The sequence below is a fragment of the Echiichthys vipera genome (assembly GCF_963691815.1).
Source record: "Echiichthys vipera genome assembly, chromosome: 14".
Lineage (NCBI taxonomy): Eukaryota > Metazoa > Chordata > Actinopteri > Perciformes > Trachinidae > Echiichthys > Echiichthys vipera.
In genome coordinates this window covers 4320599-4336769 of record NC_139839.1, presented here as the reverse complement: position 1 = coordinate 4336769, position 16171 = coordinate 4320599, and the positions used below count along the sequence as shown (strand labels likewise).

At 48.0% G+C, this 16171-nt stretch overlaps 1 protein-coding gene across 3 annotated transcripts in view; it reads right to left on the bottom strand.

Moving 5' to 3' along the window:
• klf8 (Kruppel like factor 8) overlaps positions 1–16171 on the bottom strand; it is a 66282-nt gene that overhangs the window by 39004 nt on the left and 11107 nt on the right. For 2 of the 3 annotated variants that reach the window (XM_083927684.1, XM_083927685.1), the window contains exon 2: positions 287–649. In XM_083927684.1, coding sequence (XP_083783810.1) covers positions 287–649 — 363 coding nt within the window. Of the gene's footprint in view, positions 1–286; positions 650–1064; positions 1193–16171 lie in introns of those variants that run through there. The other variant, XM_083927686.1, reaches the window with a different exon arrangement.

Sequence of the window (16171 nt, the reverse complement as noted above, 5' to 3'; positions counted from 1 at the left end):
CAGACTTTAGCCGTGACACGTGCTGGGGCACGGTACGGAGGAACAGTGGGAGTGCCCCCTAAGTGGTCGTCTTCCCAGATCCTCAGATATAAACTATTATAATTGTGAGAGAGACAAATTAGGTGTATCCCTGACTCATGATCAAACACGCTCGATGGCGAGCGGTGATGCCAGTCGGCGACCACACCTGCCCACGCCCGTGTGTTCGCCTCACAGAACCTCCGCCCCCCTCTGATCAATCAACTGAGTTTAAACCCCGCCTCCCGCCCCTCCTCCTCCTCCTCACCGTGCACTCCATCTCCTCCGGCTCTGGTTTGATCTGGACGGAGGGCATGACTGCCTCGCCTTCCTCTTCCTCCTCCTCCTTCTTCTTCACAGATTGCGTCGCAACTTCCTCTCTCTCCTCCTCGCCAGCTTCCTCCTCCTCTTCCTGCGGCGGCCGAGACCTGGTCGCCGCCTCCTCTTCCTCCTCCTCCTCCTCCTTCTCCTCTTCCTCTTCTTCCTCCGGTGGCGTTGACGACGAGGGCGGAGGCGGCGGCTGCGGCTGCTGCGGCTGCTGCTGGGTCAGGGCGCTCTGCTTCGCCGGGCCCCTCTGCTTCTTGTGGGCGCCGCCCGCAGCACTCTTCTTCTTCTTAGGAGTCGACTGGCACTGAGGAAGAGGAGGAGGAGAAGAAGAAGAGACAGGAGGTGAGAGGGGGTCTCTGGTGAATGAGAAGGGGAAGAGAGAGGAAGGGGGTGAGGAGGTGATAAGTTGAGGAGGTGGGGGAGGAACGGTGGAGAAAAACAGGGGGAGGGAGGGAGAGAGGGAGGGAGGGAGGGGTGAGAACAATGTAAAAAAGCCAAAACTTCCAGGCCAGGGGGGAGAGGGTGAAAGAGGGGATTTGCGAAAGGATTTGAAGAAGGAATGAGGAGTTAAGTGGGCGGGGTGGGGTCGGGGGTGGGGGGTGGTTGGTGAGAGGGGGAGGAGAAGAAGACAAGAAGAGCAAGAGGAAGAGGACGCACGAGACAGGTAGGAGAGGAAGTAAGACAGGAAATGGCACGCAACAACCAAAAAACAGCATTACCTCCGCTCTAAACATGCGCCTTCAGCCAGGGGAGAGGGGCAAACACACACACACACACACACACTCACACACACACACACACACACACACACTGGGTTTAAAGGGAAAAGATAGAAAATGAAAGAGGCAGAGAGAAACAAAAGGCCTAATCCTGAGGCTGCCAGTGAGGGAATGAGAGCGAACGAGAACTAACAGAGATACAGAGAGAGAGAGAGAGAGAGAGAGAGAGAGAGAGAGAGAGAGAGAGAGAGAGAGCAGGGAGGAGTAGCTGTGAACTGACCCCTCCCTCCCTTTCAGCTCAGGCAGGCGGACACACCCTTTATCTGGAAGCCGAGCGACACACACACACACACACACACACACAGAGAGAGAGAGAGAGAGAGAGGTGTGGGGAGTGTCGAGGCAGAGCGACTCAACACACACACACACACACACTTCCCGTCGTGCACACACCCCTTCTTCTTCTTCTTCTTCTTCTTCTTTGCTCTCTCCATTTTCTCCCCACTTCCTTTTCTCACACATCTGAAATGAGCCTCGACTCAGTCTGAGAACTTGTCACGCGGACAGATACTGACTCCAGCGTGAGGCGAGGCGTCCACGCAGACCAATAACACGCGGGTCTCTGGGTCCGCGGAGGTCCTCACGACACCGGCATTGTAAACTCGGACACGGCACGAGTCACCGCGGGTCGACCGCCTTTGAATCGGCATCATGACGCCTTGTTAGTGTCACTTTACACAGCACAAGGAGACTAAACGCAGCTCCTGCTCAGTGCACACGTGTGTGTAGGGATAAAAAAATAAGGTATACAGTTGGATAAAGGACGCAACAGACAAAACACACAAAGACGCAAAGTTTTGTGCACGATATATACGTTTAAAAATGTTTTTTAAATCTTCTAATCATCCTCCGCGGGTGGTTGACCCTCTCTCTGAGCTCGGGTCCTCTACCAGAGGCCAGGGAGCTTAATATATATATATATAAAGAGAGAGAGAGATGAGGGCTGGGTCAGGACCCAAAGAACCAGGTCCAGGTCCAAGCGTCTGAAATGGGTTTTCTCAGGAGGGGGGCTGGAGTCTCCCTTAGAGAGAGGGGGAGAAGTTCAGCATCCGTGAGGAACTCGGAGTAGAGCCGCTGCTCCTTTGCGTTGAAAGGAGCCAGTTGAGGTGGTTCAGGATCATCTGGTAAGGATGAACCCTGGGCGCCTCCCTAGGGAGGTGTTCCAGGCACGTCCAGCTGGGAGGAGGCCTCGGGGAAGACCCAGGACCAGGTGGAGAGATTAGATCTCCACACTGGCCTGGGAACGCCTCAGGATCCCCCAGTTAGAGCTGGTTAATGTGGCCCGGGAAAGGGAAGTTTGGGGTCCCCTACTAAAGCTGCTGCCCCTGAGACCCGACTCTCCGAAACAAAAAGTCCTGCACTGATGACATTTGGAAGTGGAGACGAGCTGCACCACGACGTTCTTTACAGAAGTTTATTCAACTACAAAATAAGAGAGAATACTTTCAGTTTCACTTTTATGTGCTGGCTTTAGTAAAGCACGTTTGCACATGTACGAGCACGAGCGTGCGCACGTGTACGAGCACGAGGCCTACGGCGGTTCTGAGGTCATTTCCTGTGCGCCTGTTGGGACGTAGAAAAAAGAAGGAGGGACCATGCGCGGACATTTCAAACAATGGCGGTGAAAGGTTCGCGTTGGTGTGATGCGGAGGTGGAGTGTTTACTGCAGATTTGGTCGATGAAAAGATTCAAAAACAGTCGACAAGACGCACAAAAACTCTGAGGTCTACGGAAAGATCTGGAAACAAAGCCGTGTTTGGGCACGGTACGGAGGAACAGTGTGAGTGCGCCCTTACCCTCCCACTCTGCGCCAAAGGTATAACGCAGCTTTTCCATGACCGTAGCCGACACAACGGTTACAAAGGCGACGTCGGCGTTGGCACGTCGCCTCTGGCTCGACCTGCTTTGTGTTTTTGTTATAAACAGGTGAAGCGTTGGTGTCACTTGGCGGCCGTTCAAATGCGGATACCTGTTAGATGTGTAATCTGGCAAAGTAACAATCACGCAGACGACACCCAATCACACCAACGTGAACCTTTCACCGCCATTGTTTGAAATGTCCGTGCATGGTCCCTCCTTCTTTTTTCTACGTCCCAACAGGCGCACAGGAAATGACCTCAGAACCGCCGTAGGCCTCGTGCTCGTACACGTGCAAACGCGCTTTACTAAAGCCCACCTCTCCCAAACGGGAAAACACGGAACCAGACAACAACTCTGTCTGATTTTTACGATTTCACGTACGTAACAGAAGAGCGAGCTTTCAGGCTCGGGCCGGGATCATCCATCAGGTCATTTCCTGTCGCTCCGGCGCTCCGTCACTCGCCCGATCCAGGTGATTTCTTGCACTTTTCTGAGCACGCGTGCCGACTCAGCCGACCCTCCGCCGGCCCCTGACCCCCGGTTTGAACCCTGCACATCGAGTGGAAGTTGTGAAAAAGATCACTTCCTGTCTGATTCAGTTTGATTCTCTTCCTCCTGAAGCCGCTGCGGTCGCAGACGCCGTTTCAGCGGAAGCGTTCAAACAGGAAGCAGCTCGTTGGTGGTTGAACCTCCGCGCACCGTAGAGCGACCACGACAGGGCGACTCTCACGCCGCTCCGTGCGCTCAAGACAGGAAGTGTCCGTGGAGGGTCGCCTTCTTTCCCACAGTGCAACAGACGCTCAAACACACACACTGGTTGTGCGGTGACCTGTTGCATCGACCTGGAGTTGAACATTTGTGCTTTAAACATTTGTTCATTTAAACATCACCTCTTCGCTTCAGAGCGCCGCCATGTTGGATCGCCTAGAACGCTCGCTGGATTCTGATTGGTCGAGAGGACGTATCGCATTCAGGCTAAAAATAGGTTCGGCGCTTGTCGCGGTTTGGAAAGGAACTGCATCTTGAGACCATTTTAAACAGGAACTCTCTCAACTCTTAACTTTTTGAGTCACTGTGTTTTCTTTGTGGTCATTTTGAGTCGTTTTCAGTCGCTGTTTGTTTGGTTTTGGTCGTTTGTAATGACTTTGGGTCAATTTTTTGGTCATTTTGCAACTATTTATGGTCATTCCACATGTCTTTGTAGCAATTTTGCACACCCTTGTGATGGTTTTGCATCCACTTTGAGTAATTTTCCACTTTAACTGTGTTTTTACGTCGATTTTTAGTCATTTTTGCATTTATTTGAGGTCATTTTGAGTCATTTGTGGGCGCTATTTGTTTGGTTTTGGTTGTTTAGTGTCATTTTGTTTCTCTTTGAAATGACTTTGTGGTCATTTTGCAACTATTTATGGTCATTCCACATGTCTTTGTAGTCATTTTGCACACTTTTGTGATGGTTTTGCATCCACTTTGAGTTATTTTGCAGCTTTTTCTGTGTTTTTACATTGATTTTTAGTTGATTTGCATTTATTTGTGTTCATTTTCAGTCATTTGTAGTCGCTGTTTGTTTGGTTTTGGTTGTTTAGTGTCATTTTGTTTCTCTTTGTAATGACTTTAGGGTCAATTTGTGGTCATTTTGCATGTCTTTGAAGTCATTTTACATACGTTTTTGACAGTTTTGCATCCACTTTACGCAATTTTACCCCTTTTGTCGAGTTTTAACATCGATTTTTAGTTGATTTGCATTTATTTGTGGTCATTTTGAGTCATTTGTAGTCGCTGTTTATTTGGTTTTGGTCGTTTGTAATTACTTTGGGTCAATTTGTGGTCATTTTACAACTTTTAACAGTCATACTACATGTCTTTGTAGTCGTTTTGCATACTTTTGTGATGGTCTGCATCCACTTTTGGTAATTTTGCACCTTTTTTTATGTTTTTAAGTCAATTTTTAGTTGATTTGCATTTATTTGTGGTCATTTTGAGTCATGTGTAGTCACTATGTGTTTGGTTTTGGTTGTTTAGTGTCATTTTGTTTCTCTTTGTAAAAGCTTTGGGTCAATTTGTGGTCATTTTGCACATTTGTGACGGTTTTGCATCCACTTTTGGTAATTTTGCACCTTTTGTGGCGTTTTTACGTCGATTTTTAGTCATTATTTGTTTGGTTTTGGTCGTTTAGTGTCCTTTTGGAAAGGAACTGCATCTTGAGACCATTTTAAACAGGGAAATAAAGCGATTTGGCAGAAACACTGATGAAGCAGTGAATAGGTGGCATGACAAACACATTTTTATTAAATGTGGCTTTTATCTCGTTTTGGAAAAGAGCTCTTCATTTGTGTTTGACTGTTTTTGTGTTCATCCTGTGTCTGTGTGTGTAGTTTCTTTGTTCTAAAGCACTCTGGGCTGCATTTCATGTATAAAAGCTGCTTTACAAATGTATATAACACGTTTATTATTATGATTATTATCATTATTATTAATAGAAAAGGTAAATTCACCACATCTCTGAATCGTTTCCCTCTAAAATCTCCAAAAACCAGATGGTTGGGCTCTTTGAAAGCACACTAATTCAGAATATTCCGGTAAAAACAGACGCGTTCATGATAGTTTAGGAAGTTATTCAGTAAATGTACTCACTCCTGCAAACTCCAGACACTCGGCACAGACTCTGCCGCGTTGGCACGGTGGAAAAATCCCGCTCGGCCTTTTAAAAATGCTGCTTTTTATCCTTGTGTGGAGCGTTTCCTGTGTGGAGTTGAGCCTGGGACTGCACACAACATGGGACCCAGCTCCAGAGGATTCCACAGCGAGGTGTGGCCTCAGCCAATCAGCCTGGGTGTGGCTGCAGGCACCACCCTCCCACACACACACACACACACACACACACACACACACACTCAGAGGGGACACACACACTGCTCTCTCAGGCCCTTTGTGATGGGACAGAGCCCCCTCTGTGTCTCTAAACAAAGGTAGAGGACGCTCCACGCCACACCTTCCCCCCAGCCGGGCTCTGGAGTGACACCAACACCAGGAGCAGGGGACGGCCCACAATGCACTGCAGCTCGGAGGTTAAAAGTGAAACTACGGATTCATCTTTACACTGAGCGTGTGTTGGTTTCCTGTCTGTACACGGGCGGATTATGAGCTAACGGGCCCCTGGGCACGGACACGTCAGAGGCCCCCGGCTCTTTCTGCACAGGAACTCTCTCAACTTCTAACTTTGTAACTTTTAGAGTCACTTTGTATTTTCTTTGTGGTCATTTTGAGTCATTTTTAGTCGTTATTTGTTTGGTTTTGGCCGTTTGTAATGACTTTGGGTCAATTTGTGATCATTTTGCAACTATTTGTGGTCATTCTACATGTCTTTGTAGTCATTTTGCATACTTTTGTGGTGGTTTTACGTCGATTTTTAGACATTTTGCATTTATTTGTGGTCATTTTGAGTCATTTGTGGGCGCTATTAGTTTGGTTTTGGTTGTTTAATGTCATTTTGTTTCTCTTTGTAATGACTTAAAGGTCAATTTGTGGTCATTCTGCAAACCTTAGTGACGGTTTTGCATCCACTTTACGCAATTTTGCACCTTTTGTGGAGTTTTTACGTCGATTTTGAGTTGCTTTGCATTTATTTGTGGCCATTTTGAGTCATTTGTGGTCACTATTTGTTTGGTTTTGGTTGTTTAGTGTCATTTAGTTTCTATTTGTCATGACTTTTGTGATCATTTTGCAACTATTAACGGTCATTCCACAATTTTTAGTCGATTTGCATTTATTTGTGGTCATTTTGAGTCATTTGTAGTCAGTATTGTTTGGTTTTGTCAGTATTTTTACACTTGTTTGTAGTCATCTTGGTTGTTTGTGGTCATTTTTGGTTTGTTTGTAGTTGGTCTGTTTACATTTCTAGTCATTTTGCATCTCTTTGCATCCCCCTTGTGCTCTTTTTGCACCTATTTTACTAATTTTCCGTGTCTTTCTGCTCATTTTGTGTTTGTTTGTTGGGATTTTGAGTTGTTGTTGTTTAAAGTCAGTTTGTTTTTTAATTGTTTTGCATCTTCTTTAATCCACGAGCTGCAGCCGATACACACTCAGGACGACTGCAGATTTCAACCTTTCCCACTAAACACAAAAGTGTGTTTTTGTACAGTGGGAAAGTCGCGTCGGTCTTCAACAACAGCTTCAGAGTTGAAAAGCCCTGAATCCTGCGTACTCGCCGTAGCACTTCACGACCCGCGAGTCCAAAGTAAATCTGCTAACAGGGTTTTGGATCGGGGGGTGAAGTGCTGCAGCCCGGCCGGGATCCAGGAGGATTTGCAGATAATTCCTTTAGCGTTTGTTTAAACCTGACGTGGAGCTCCGGCGAGGTGGAGTTCGGACGGAGCCACGCACGATAGGCAGTAACTCAGCGGGAGAGAAACACACTGAACTGAAATGTGAAGTGCTCTGAACTTTGTGTGGCTCCGTCCCACCGCTGCGGACTAAAGGAAGCAAACACTGCGATGTTCCGCAAATCCCACTTGATCCACAGACGAGGCAGCGGAGGGGAAGGTGTACAGTGAGGAGCCAGGTGTGTGTGTGTGTGTGTGTGTGTGTGTGTGTGTGTGTGTGTGTGTGCCTCTCCCGTTACCAGACAGAGTTTATTCAGGTGTGCTTTTAGTATAGATTTGACTTTTAATGCATTTATCAGAGCTAAACTTGATCTAACACTCCCACTGTGGACGTCCAGGAATAAGAAGGGCGCGGTGGGTGTGACGCTGATCCCACCACAGGAAGTCAGGGCGGGGGCCGAGAAGGACGAGCAGGACAGGAAGTCACACAGAGACAGGATCTTTGCACGGAGGAAACCCTCGCGTTGACCTCGGGGAAACTATTTGACTGATTCCAGAGCTCAGTGAGGACTTCATGGGGGGGGGGGGGGTTCCCGAGCAACAGCCGCAGCAATCTACGAAAGCCCCGTTCACACGCGCACGGCACTGGAGTTCAAGAAGCATTCTCCGAGGCCCAGGTAGTGTGAGTACAAACGGGCCTGGAGGGGGGGACAAGGACCCTAAAGCACGGGGCACGGGACGGAGGCACAGTGGGAGGGCGCCCTAAGAGACTAAACTTAACCGTCACCTTTAGAGACTAAACTTAACCGTCACCTTTACAGACTAAACTTAACCGTCACCTTTAGAGATTAAATTTAACCGTCACCTTTAGAGACTAAACTTAACCGTCACCTTTAGAGACTAAACTTAACCATCACCTTTAGAGACTATTCTTAACCGTCTCCTTTAGAGACTAAACTTAACCGTCACCTTTAGAGACTAAACTTAACCGTCACCTTTAGAGACTAAACTTAACCGTCACCTTTAGTCTAAACTTAACCGTCTCCTTTAGAGATTAAACTTAACCGTCACCTTTAGAGACTAAACTTAACCGTCACCTTTAGTCTAAACTTAACCGTCTCCTTTAGAGATTAAACTTAACCGTCACCTTTAGAGACTAAACTTAACCGTCACCTTTAGAGACTAAACTTAACCGTCACCTTTAGAGATTAAACTTAACCGTCACCTTTAGAGACTAAACTTAACCGTCACCTTCAGAGACTAAACTTAACCGTCTCCTTTAGAGACTAAACTTAACCGTCACCTTTAGCGATTAAACTTAACCGTCACCTTTAGAGACTAAACTTAACCGTCTCCTTTAGAGACTAAACTTAACCGTCACCTTTAGTGACTAAACTTAACCGTCACCTTTAGAGACCAAACTTAACCGTCTCCTTTAGAGACTAAACTTAACCGTCTCCTTTAGAGACTAAACTTAACCGTCACCTTTAGAGACTAAACTTAACCGTCTCCTTTAGAGACTAAACTTAACCGTCACCTTTAGAGACTAAACTTAACCGTCACCTTTAGAGATTAAACTTAACCGTCACCTTTAGACTAAACTTAACCGTCACCTTTAGAGATTAAACTTAACCGTCACCTTTAGATAAACTTAACCGTCACCTTTAGATTCATTCATTCATCTTTTTAACCATTATTTTTATGTATTTTTAGTTAAAATGGAGCAGTTTTTATTGAATATAACACTTTATTTCTCCTGGTTGACACATTTTTTATGGCTTTAACCGTTAAATATAACACAAACAAACATGTACGTGTGTTTAAATATGTCATATATTAATTAATAAAGTCATTTAGCATCTGTGCACGACCCAAAAACATCCCCCGCAGATTCAAACCCGACAGAAAGATTCACGGGGAAATGGAAACTCTTCTTTTTACACAGTGCGTTTGAGAGCGAGAGGGTGGGACGGAGACACTATCTGGGTCAGCGCCGTCCTCCCTGTCACTGCTGCCTCTCTCCACACCCCCGGCCCTGTGTGTGTGTGCGTGCGTGCGTGCGTGTGTGTGTGTGTGTGTGTTTTGGGCGGGGGGTTGGGAGGGGATTGCCCCACTCCGCTGCTCTCTCCCGTTGGACTCTTGCGTTGTTATTTCACTGAGCAGCAGCAGCAGCAGCAGCAGCAGCAGCTTCGGTGTCATCGTGAGAGATAAGCAGAATAAAAACCATAACGTCCGACTGTTTGTTTCCCTTACGGGTTCAATCTCAGGTCACGGGCGCCGTCTGACATCCTCCCGACGCCCCTGTCGATAGCGTTCACGTGTAAAACTGTCATTTGTCAGAGCAGCCGGAGCTCGGGTTCAGTCACAGTGGGAGTTTCTGCAGCTTTGTAGGTTTTAACGGCGTCAATTCTCATGAAAAACACAACACGATCGTGCACCGTGCACAGTTTAAGCCCCATGTTCAATCATTCTGATGCCACGCAACGACGATCGTACCCACAACAAACAGAGAACAACACGTGAAAGCCCAAGGTCTCAGGAAGGAGTTATGGATCTGTGAGAAAATATTATATGATCAGACTCCAAGTGAGGTCCGATTTAGTACACGGTGGTGTGGTGGTTAGCACTGTCGCCTCCCAGCGAGAAGGTTCCAGGTTCGCATCCCGGCTGGGGCCGTTCTGTGTGGAGTTTGCATGTTGTCCCTGTGTCTGCGTGGGTTTTCTCCGGGTTCTCCGGTTTCCTCCCACAGTCCAAAGACGTGCAGGTGTTCGGTTAATTGATGACTCTAAATCACCCGTAGGTGTGAATGGTTGTCTGTCTCTGTTCGTCTCTATGTGTCCTGTGATAGACTGGCGTCCTGTCCAGGGTGGACCCCGCCTCACGCCCGATGTCAGCTGGGATCAGCTCCAGCCCCCCCGCGACCCCGACAGGGACAAGAGGTTGAAGAGGAATGAATGAATGAACTGCAGGCGAGTTTCTGGGACTACATCTCCCAGCATTCCTTTGGAACGTGAACAGCGTCGCCAGCGTCAGCAGATCGGCAGCTCTCACCTGCAGCGATGCGGTGTGATGCCTTCGCATGCTCCGCACTGACAGGAACGACGTAAACAAGCGTCACTAAGGGCGCCCTCACACTGTGCCTCTGTCCCGTGCCCGAGCACGTGTCACGGCTAAAGTCTGGATCCTTTGACCAGTGTGAGTGCAACCGTACCACGTCTAGGAGCGGCACGCTCGCCGTCCACGGCCGGTTTGGGAGAGGTGGGCTTTAGTAAAGCACGTTTGCACGTGTACGAGCACGAGCGTGTGCACGTGTACGAGCACGAGGCCTACGGCGGTTCTGAGGTCATTTCCTGTGCGCCTGTTGGGACGTAGAAAAAAGAAGGAGGGACCATGCGCGGACATTTAAAACAATGGCGGTGAAAGGTTCACGTTGGTGTGATGCGGAGGTGGAGTGTTTACTGCAGATTTGGTCGATGAAAAGATTCAAAAACAGTCGACAAGACGCACAAAAACTCAGAGGTCTACGGAAAGATCTGGAAACAAAGCCACGCATCGCCATGACGTCATCAATGCGTGTGAAGTTCTACGGCGTGATGACGTATAGGCAGCAAGAAGCATTCTCCGAGGCCCAGGTAGTGTGAGTACAAACGGGCCTGGAGGGGGGGACAAGGACCCTAAAGCACGGGGCACGGGACGGACGCACAGTGGGAGGGCGCCCTAACTGAGCACCGCATTTGATTTCAGCACGGTAAAGTCGCCACGGACGCTCACACCGTGTTTCTCAGCTCTTCCATTAGTGGGTCATGTGATCGATCACCATTGTTTTGATGCACTCTTTGATAAACGGGAACTTAACAGAGAATTACGCGGAAACTCTAACCGACTACAACTTTATTTACTCATTAACTTATTTTCATCAACAGGTTCGGGGAACATCGACGCACAAAAACTCGTATGACACCTGACGAACTATGACCTGGATCGGGAGTGGATCGTTACGCTGAGGAAACAAAAGGTTTCAGCACATTCCTGTCGCTTATTTCCACTCTGCAGGTTTTCATAGACATTGCGCGGCAGCTCGCCGGCCGACCGTGCGTCGCCGTTGCGTGATGTGTTTACGGCGCGACATTATTGAAACCGAGCAGCTGAGGGTGGAAGCTGAGTCGCTCCTGAAGCCCCAGAGTCGTGCAGATACGGGAGAAAGGCGACTGTAAATGACAGCAGAACGCAGTCAAGACTCACTTTAGGTCACTTTTGGTCAAACTGGCCAAGGACGTGTCATCATTGCGTCACCTGCGTCCCCCTGAGAGCGCCCGGAAGCTTTACCTTTACTTCTTTAACTTAGATTTGATAAGTTACTGCAGCTGAACGCAGGACAGAGGAGAGGAGACGTTGGGAGAGGGCAGGGAGGTCAGTTCCCATTGGCTTCCAGTCGAGGGTCCAAACATTGCACAACTCCTGTAACTGGAGTCCTTAAAATACACACACACACACACACACACACACACACACAAACACACACACACACACCCCTCCCCTAACAGCCTCAGCCCTGAGAGAGAAGACCCCTCGTAGGTTAGGAGGCCTCGATGAACACAGATTCACACACTCCTCCCTTTTTCATTTTTCTTCCTCCTCCCTGAGTGTGTGTGTGTGTGTGTGTGTGTGTGTGTGTGTGTGTGTGTGTGTGTGTGTGTGTGTGTGTGAGTGTGTGTGTGTGTGTGTGTGTGTGTGAAAGGGTGGGGCTTGGTTAATAAGTCACAGGGCTGAGCCGGGCACAGTTGGGCGTCTGGAGGAGGCTGGTTGGGAACTTCCTGTGTTAAGGATCTTGTTTTTTTATCATTTGAAAAACAAAAAAAACACAAAAACAATAAAAACAAACGCGTCACGTCTCGACTTAAGGGACCGCAAACATTCAAAAATACTGAAAGGGGTCTGTGGGGATGCTTCAGGTGCTGCTGAGACCATAAATGACGTGCTGTACTTACTTAAATCAAAGCCAAATATTAGAAATCCTTCAGAAAACTTAAAATAATCGTCTTAGGGCGCACTCCCACTGTGCCTCCGTACCGTGCCCGAGCACGTTCCACGGCTAAAGTCTGGTTCCTTTGACCAGTGTGAGTGCAACCGTACCGCGTCTAGGAGCGGCACGCTTGCCGTCCACGGCCCGTTTGGGAGAGGTGGGCTTTTGTAGAGCACGTTTGCACGTGTACGAGCACGAGCGTGCGCACGTGTACGAGCACGAGGCCTACGGCGGCTCTGAGGTCATTTCCTGTGCGCCTGTTGGGACGTAGAAAAAAGAAGGAGGGACCATGCGCGGACATTTCAAACAATGGCGGTGAAAGGTTCACGTTGGTGTGATGCGGAGGTGGAGTGTTTACTGCAGATTTGGTCGATGAAAAGATTCAAAAACAGTCGACAAGACGACAAAAACTCTGAGGTCTACGGAAAGATCTGGAAACAAAGCCACGCATCGCCATGACGTCATCAATGCGTGTGACGTGTTACGGCGTGATGACGTAGAGGCAGCAAGAAGCATTCTCCGAGGCCCAGGTAGTGTGAGTACAAACGGGCCTGGAGGGGGGGACAAGGACCCTAAAGCACGGGGCACGGGACGGAGGCACAGTGGGAGGGCGCCCTGAGTCACTCTCAGACCTCTTTAAATGAAGCGTTCACATTAATTCGTCTACTTCCAGAGCAGTGACACACTATCAACCTTTGACTCGTTGTAATGTTGCTCCAAGAACAACAACAACAACAGGAACACAGTGTGTATCTCCACGCAGGGGCGGGCTGGGTGTGTCTCCGTGTGTCTGGCAGAAAGAGCGAGAGAAGCCGAGAACGAAAGAGAAGCTGCCTGGCTGTTATCACACCACACCCTGCTGACGCAAGAGCTGGCCACCGCTGCCCTGCACGCCCTCTTATCCACACACACACACACACACACACACACACACACACACACACGAGAGACAGAGTTAGTGCACTCTGCACAACGTTAAATACATATTACCCCCCCCACACACACACACACACACACGAGAGACAGAGTTAGTGCACTCTGCACAACGTTAAATACATATTACCCCCCCCCCCCCCACACACACACACACACACACACACACACACACGTGCACAGCCCCGACCGCAAAGCTGTGGTCGGGGCACTTCTCTTAAGCTAACACTAAAGTCAAAGTGCTCGTCAGCCAAAATCAACCTCAGACGCAGGAAACACATTCACGGGGTTGACTTTAGTGTCTGTCTGAGGAGTGTGTGTGTGTGTGTGTGTGTGTGTGTGTGTGTGTGTGTGTGTGTGTGTGTGTGTGTGTGTAAGACAGCTGGTTTCTGTGTCATTGTTACTGTTTTGTTGCTTTCTTCTGACAGGAGGAAGTGGATGGATGCTAACACAGGAGAGCAACAGGAAGCTTTTAGAGTCAAATAGACCATAAAGCAGGGGAGGCGTGGGGGCGGGGCTACCCTTTGATTGACAGGTCACCTGGAGCTGCTGGCCGTCCACATTAACATCAATGTTGTCCAAAGTTCAGTCCTTCACAATAAAAGCCCATCAATGTTGTCCAAACTTCAGTCCTTCACAATAAAAGCCCATCAATGTTGTCCAAACTTCAGTCCTTCACAATAAAAGCCCATCAATGTTGTCCAAACTTCAGTCCTTCACAATAAAAGTCCATCAATGTTGTCCAAACTTCAGTCCTTCACAATGAAAGTCCTTCAATTTTGTCCAAACTTCAGTCCTTCACAATAAAAGTCCTTCAATTTTGTCACAACAGCCAGGGCCAAACTTCATTCCTTCACAATAAAAGCCCATCAATGTTGTCCAAACTTCAGTCCTTCACAATAAAAGTCCTTCAATTTTGTCCAAACTTCAGTCCTTCACAATAAAAGCACATCAATGTTGTCCAAACATCTAGGACCAAACTTCAGTCCTTCACAATAAAAGCACATCAATGTTGTCCAAACATCCAGGACCAAACTTCAGTCCTTCACAATAAAAGTCCGTCAATGTTGTCCAAACTTCAGTCCTTCACAATAAAAGCACATCAATGTTGTCCAAACATCTAGGACCAAACTTCAGTCCTTCACAATAAAAGCCCATCAATGTTGTCTAAACATCCATGACCAAACTTCAGTCCTTCACAATAAAAGCCCATCAATGTTGTCCAAACATCCAGGACCAAACTTCAGTCCTTCACAATAAAAGCCCATCAATGTTGTCCAAACATCCAGGACCAAACTTCAGTCCTTCACAATAAAAGCCCATAAATGTTGTCCAAACATCCAGGACCAAACTTCAGTCCTTCACAATAAAAGCCCATCAATTTTGTCCAAACATCCAGGACCAAACTTCAGTCCTTCATAATAAAAGCCCATGCTTTAACAGCTCCAAAATAAAGCGTAAACTCTTCTTCGTTTCCATTTTGAATGTAAACCAGCACCTGAGCCGCTCAGGCTGAGCGTCGCCCAAACGTTCTGACTGCGTTCTCTCGCCAACGACACTTTATTTTACTAATCTGACGCGGAAATGTTCATGGTCATATATGAAATTTACCTCGGAGACTCTTAGAAGTGTTTAATTTAATTCTACTTCCACTTCGGTGAAGATCACCCACTCATTCAAGACCCGATTCCTCGCGGTGCCGTCGGAGAACACTTGAAAAACGAACCTTATTGTTGTGACGTCATGGTGAAGTGTTCGGCACACGTCCGGTTTGGACAAAAATAAAACAACGGCTGACGTCACCGTGGCTACGTACGAGTGCGTGCGAGTGCGTGTGTGTGTGTGTGTGTGTCCCTCCTAGAAAACCGTGACCTGATTGTCAGAGCTCTCTCTCTCCGTCGTCATCATTGCCGTCACTCTGCCTCTATGTCTCTCTATCATCGCCATAACCTCGATCTGTCACACACACACACACACATCGTCTCAGACACGCCCTCCCCACCTCCACCTCCACCTCCACCCACAGGCCCCTTCCCCACCTTCCTCCTCCTTCATTCCCAACCTCCCACGCCCCCCCTGTCCCCCCACCCACTTTTTCTTTTCATTGTGGCCGCTTTGGCAGCGCCGCCGCCGTTGCCGTGGCGACGGGATTCTCTTTTTCTTTTTTCTCCCCGCTAATGACTGTGGCGTGGTTGGTAGGGGGTCACTCTCTTCCTCCTCCTCCACCACCACCATCACCACCACCGCCGCATCAAGACCTAATCAGAGGTGACACAACCAATATCCTTACACACACACACACGCATACACGCACACACACACACTCACACACACACACATACACACGCACACACACACACATGCACACACACACGCACACACACAGAGACACACACACACACACACACACACACACACAAGAACGTCAACATGCACATGCTGGCATGCGGCACAAGAATGCGTGTACAATTGCATGCCCACACACACACACACCACACACACACACACACACACACATTCCCGTCCCATACACACCACACACACTCATTCACATAATTCAGTCACACATTCAGCTACACTCAGCCCTCCAATTAATGAACGCTCACACACACACACACACTTCCTCTCCACTGAACATCCAGTGCTGCTACTTCTCCCTTTGTTAACAAAATAAAAGCCTCTAAATTTAACGTAAATTAATGTAAATCTCCTTTACATTAATTTTCCTTTTCCAAATTCATGACTTCACGTCAACGTATCACAAGTTCGATCCTATTCTGAAGTGGAAGTAGAACTAATTTACACACTTCTAAGACTCTCGGAGGTAAATTTAATGTTTGTGCACGAACATTTCTGCGTCAGATTAGTAAAATAAAGTGACGTTGATGAGAGAAAACAGTCAGAACGTT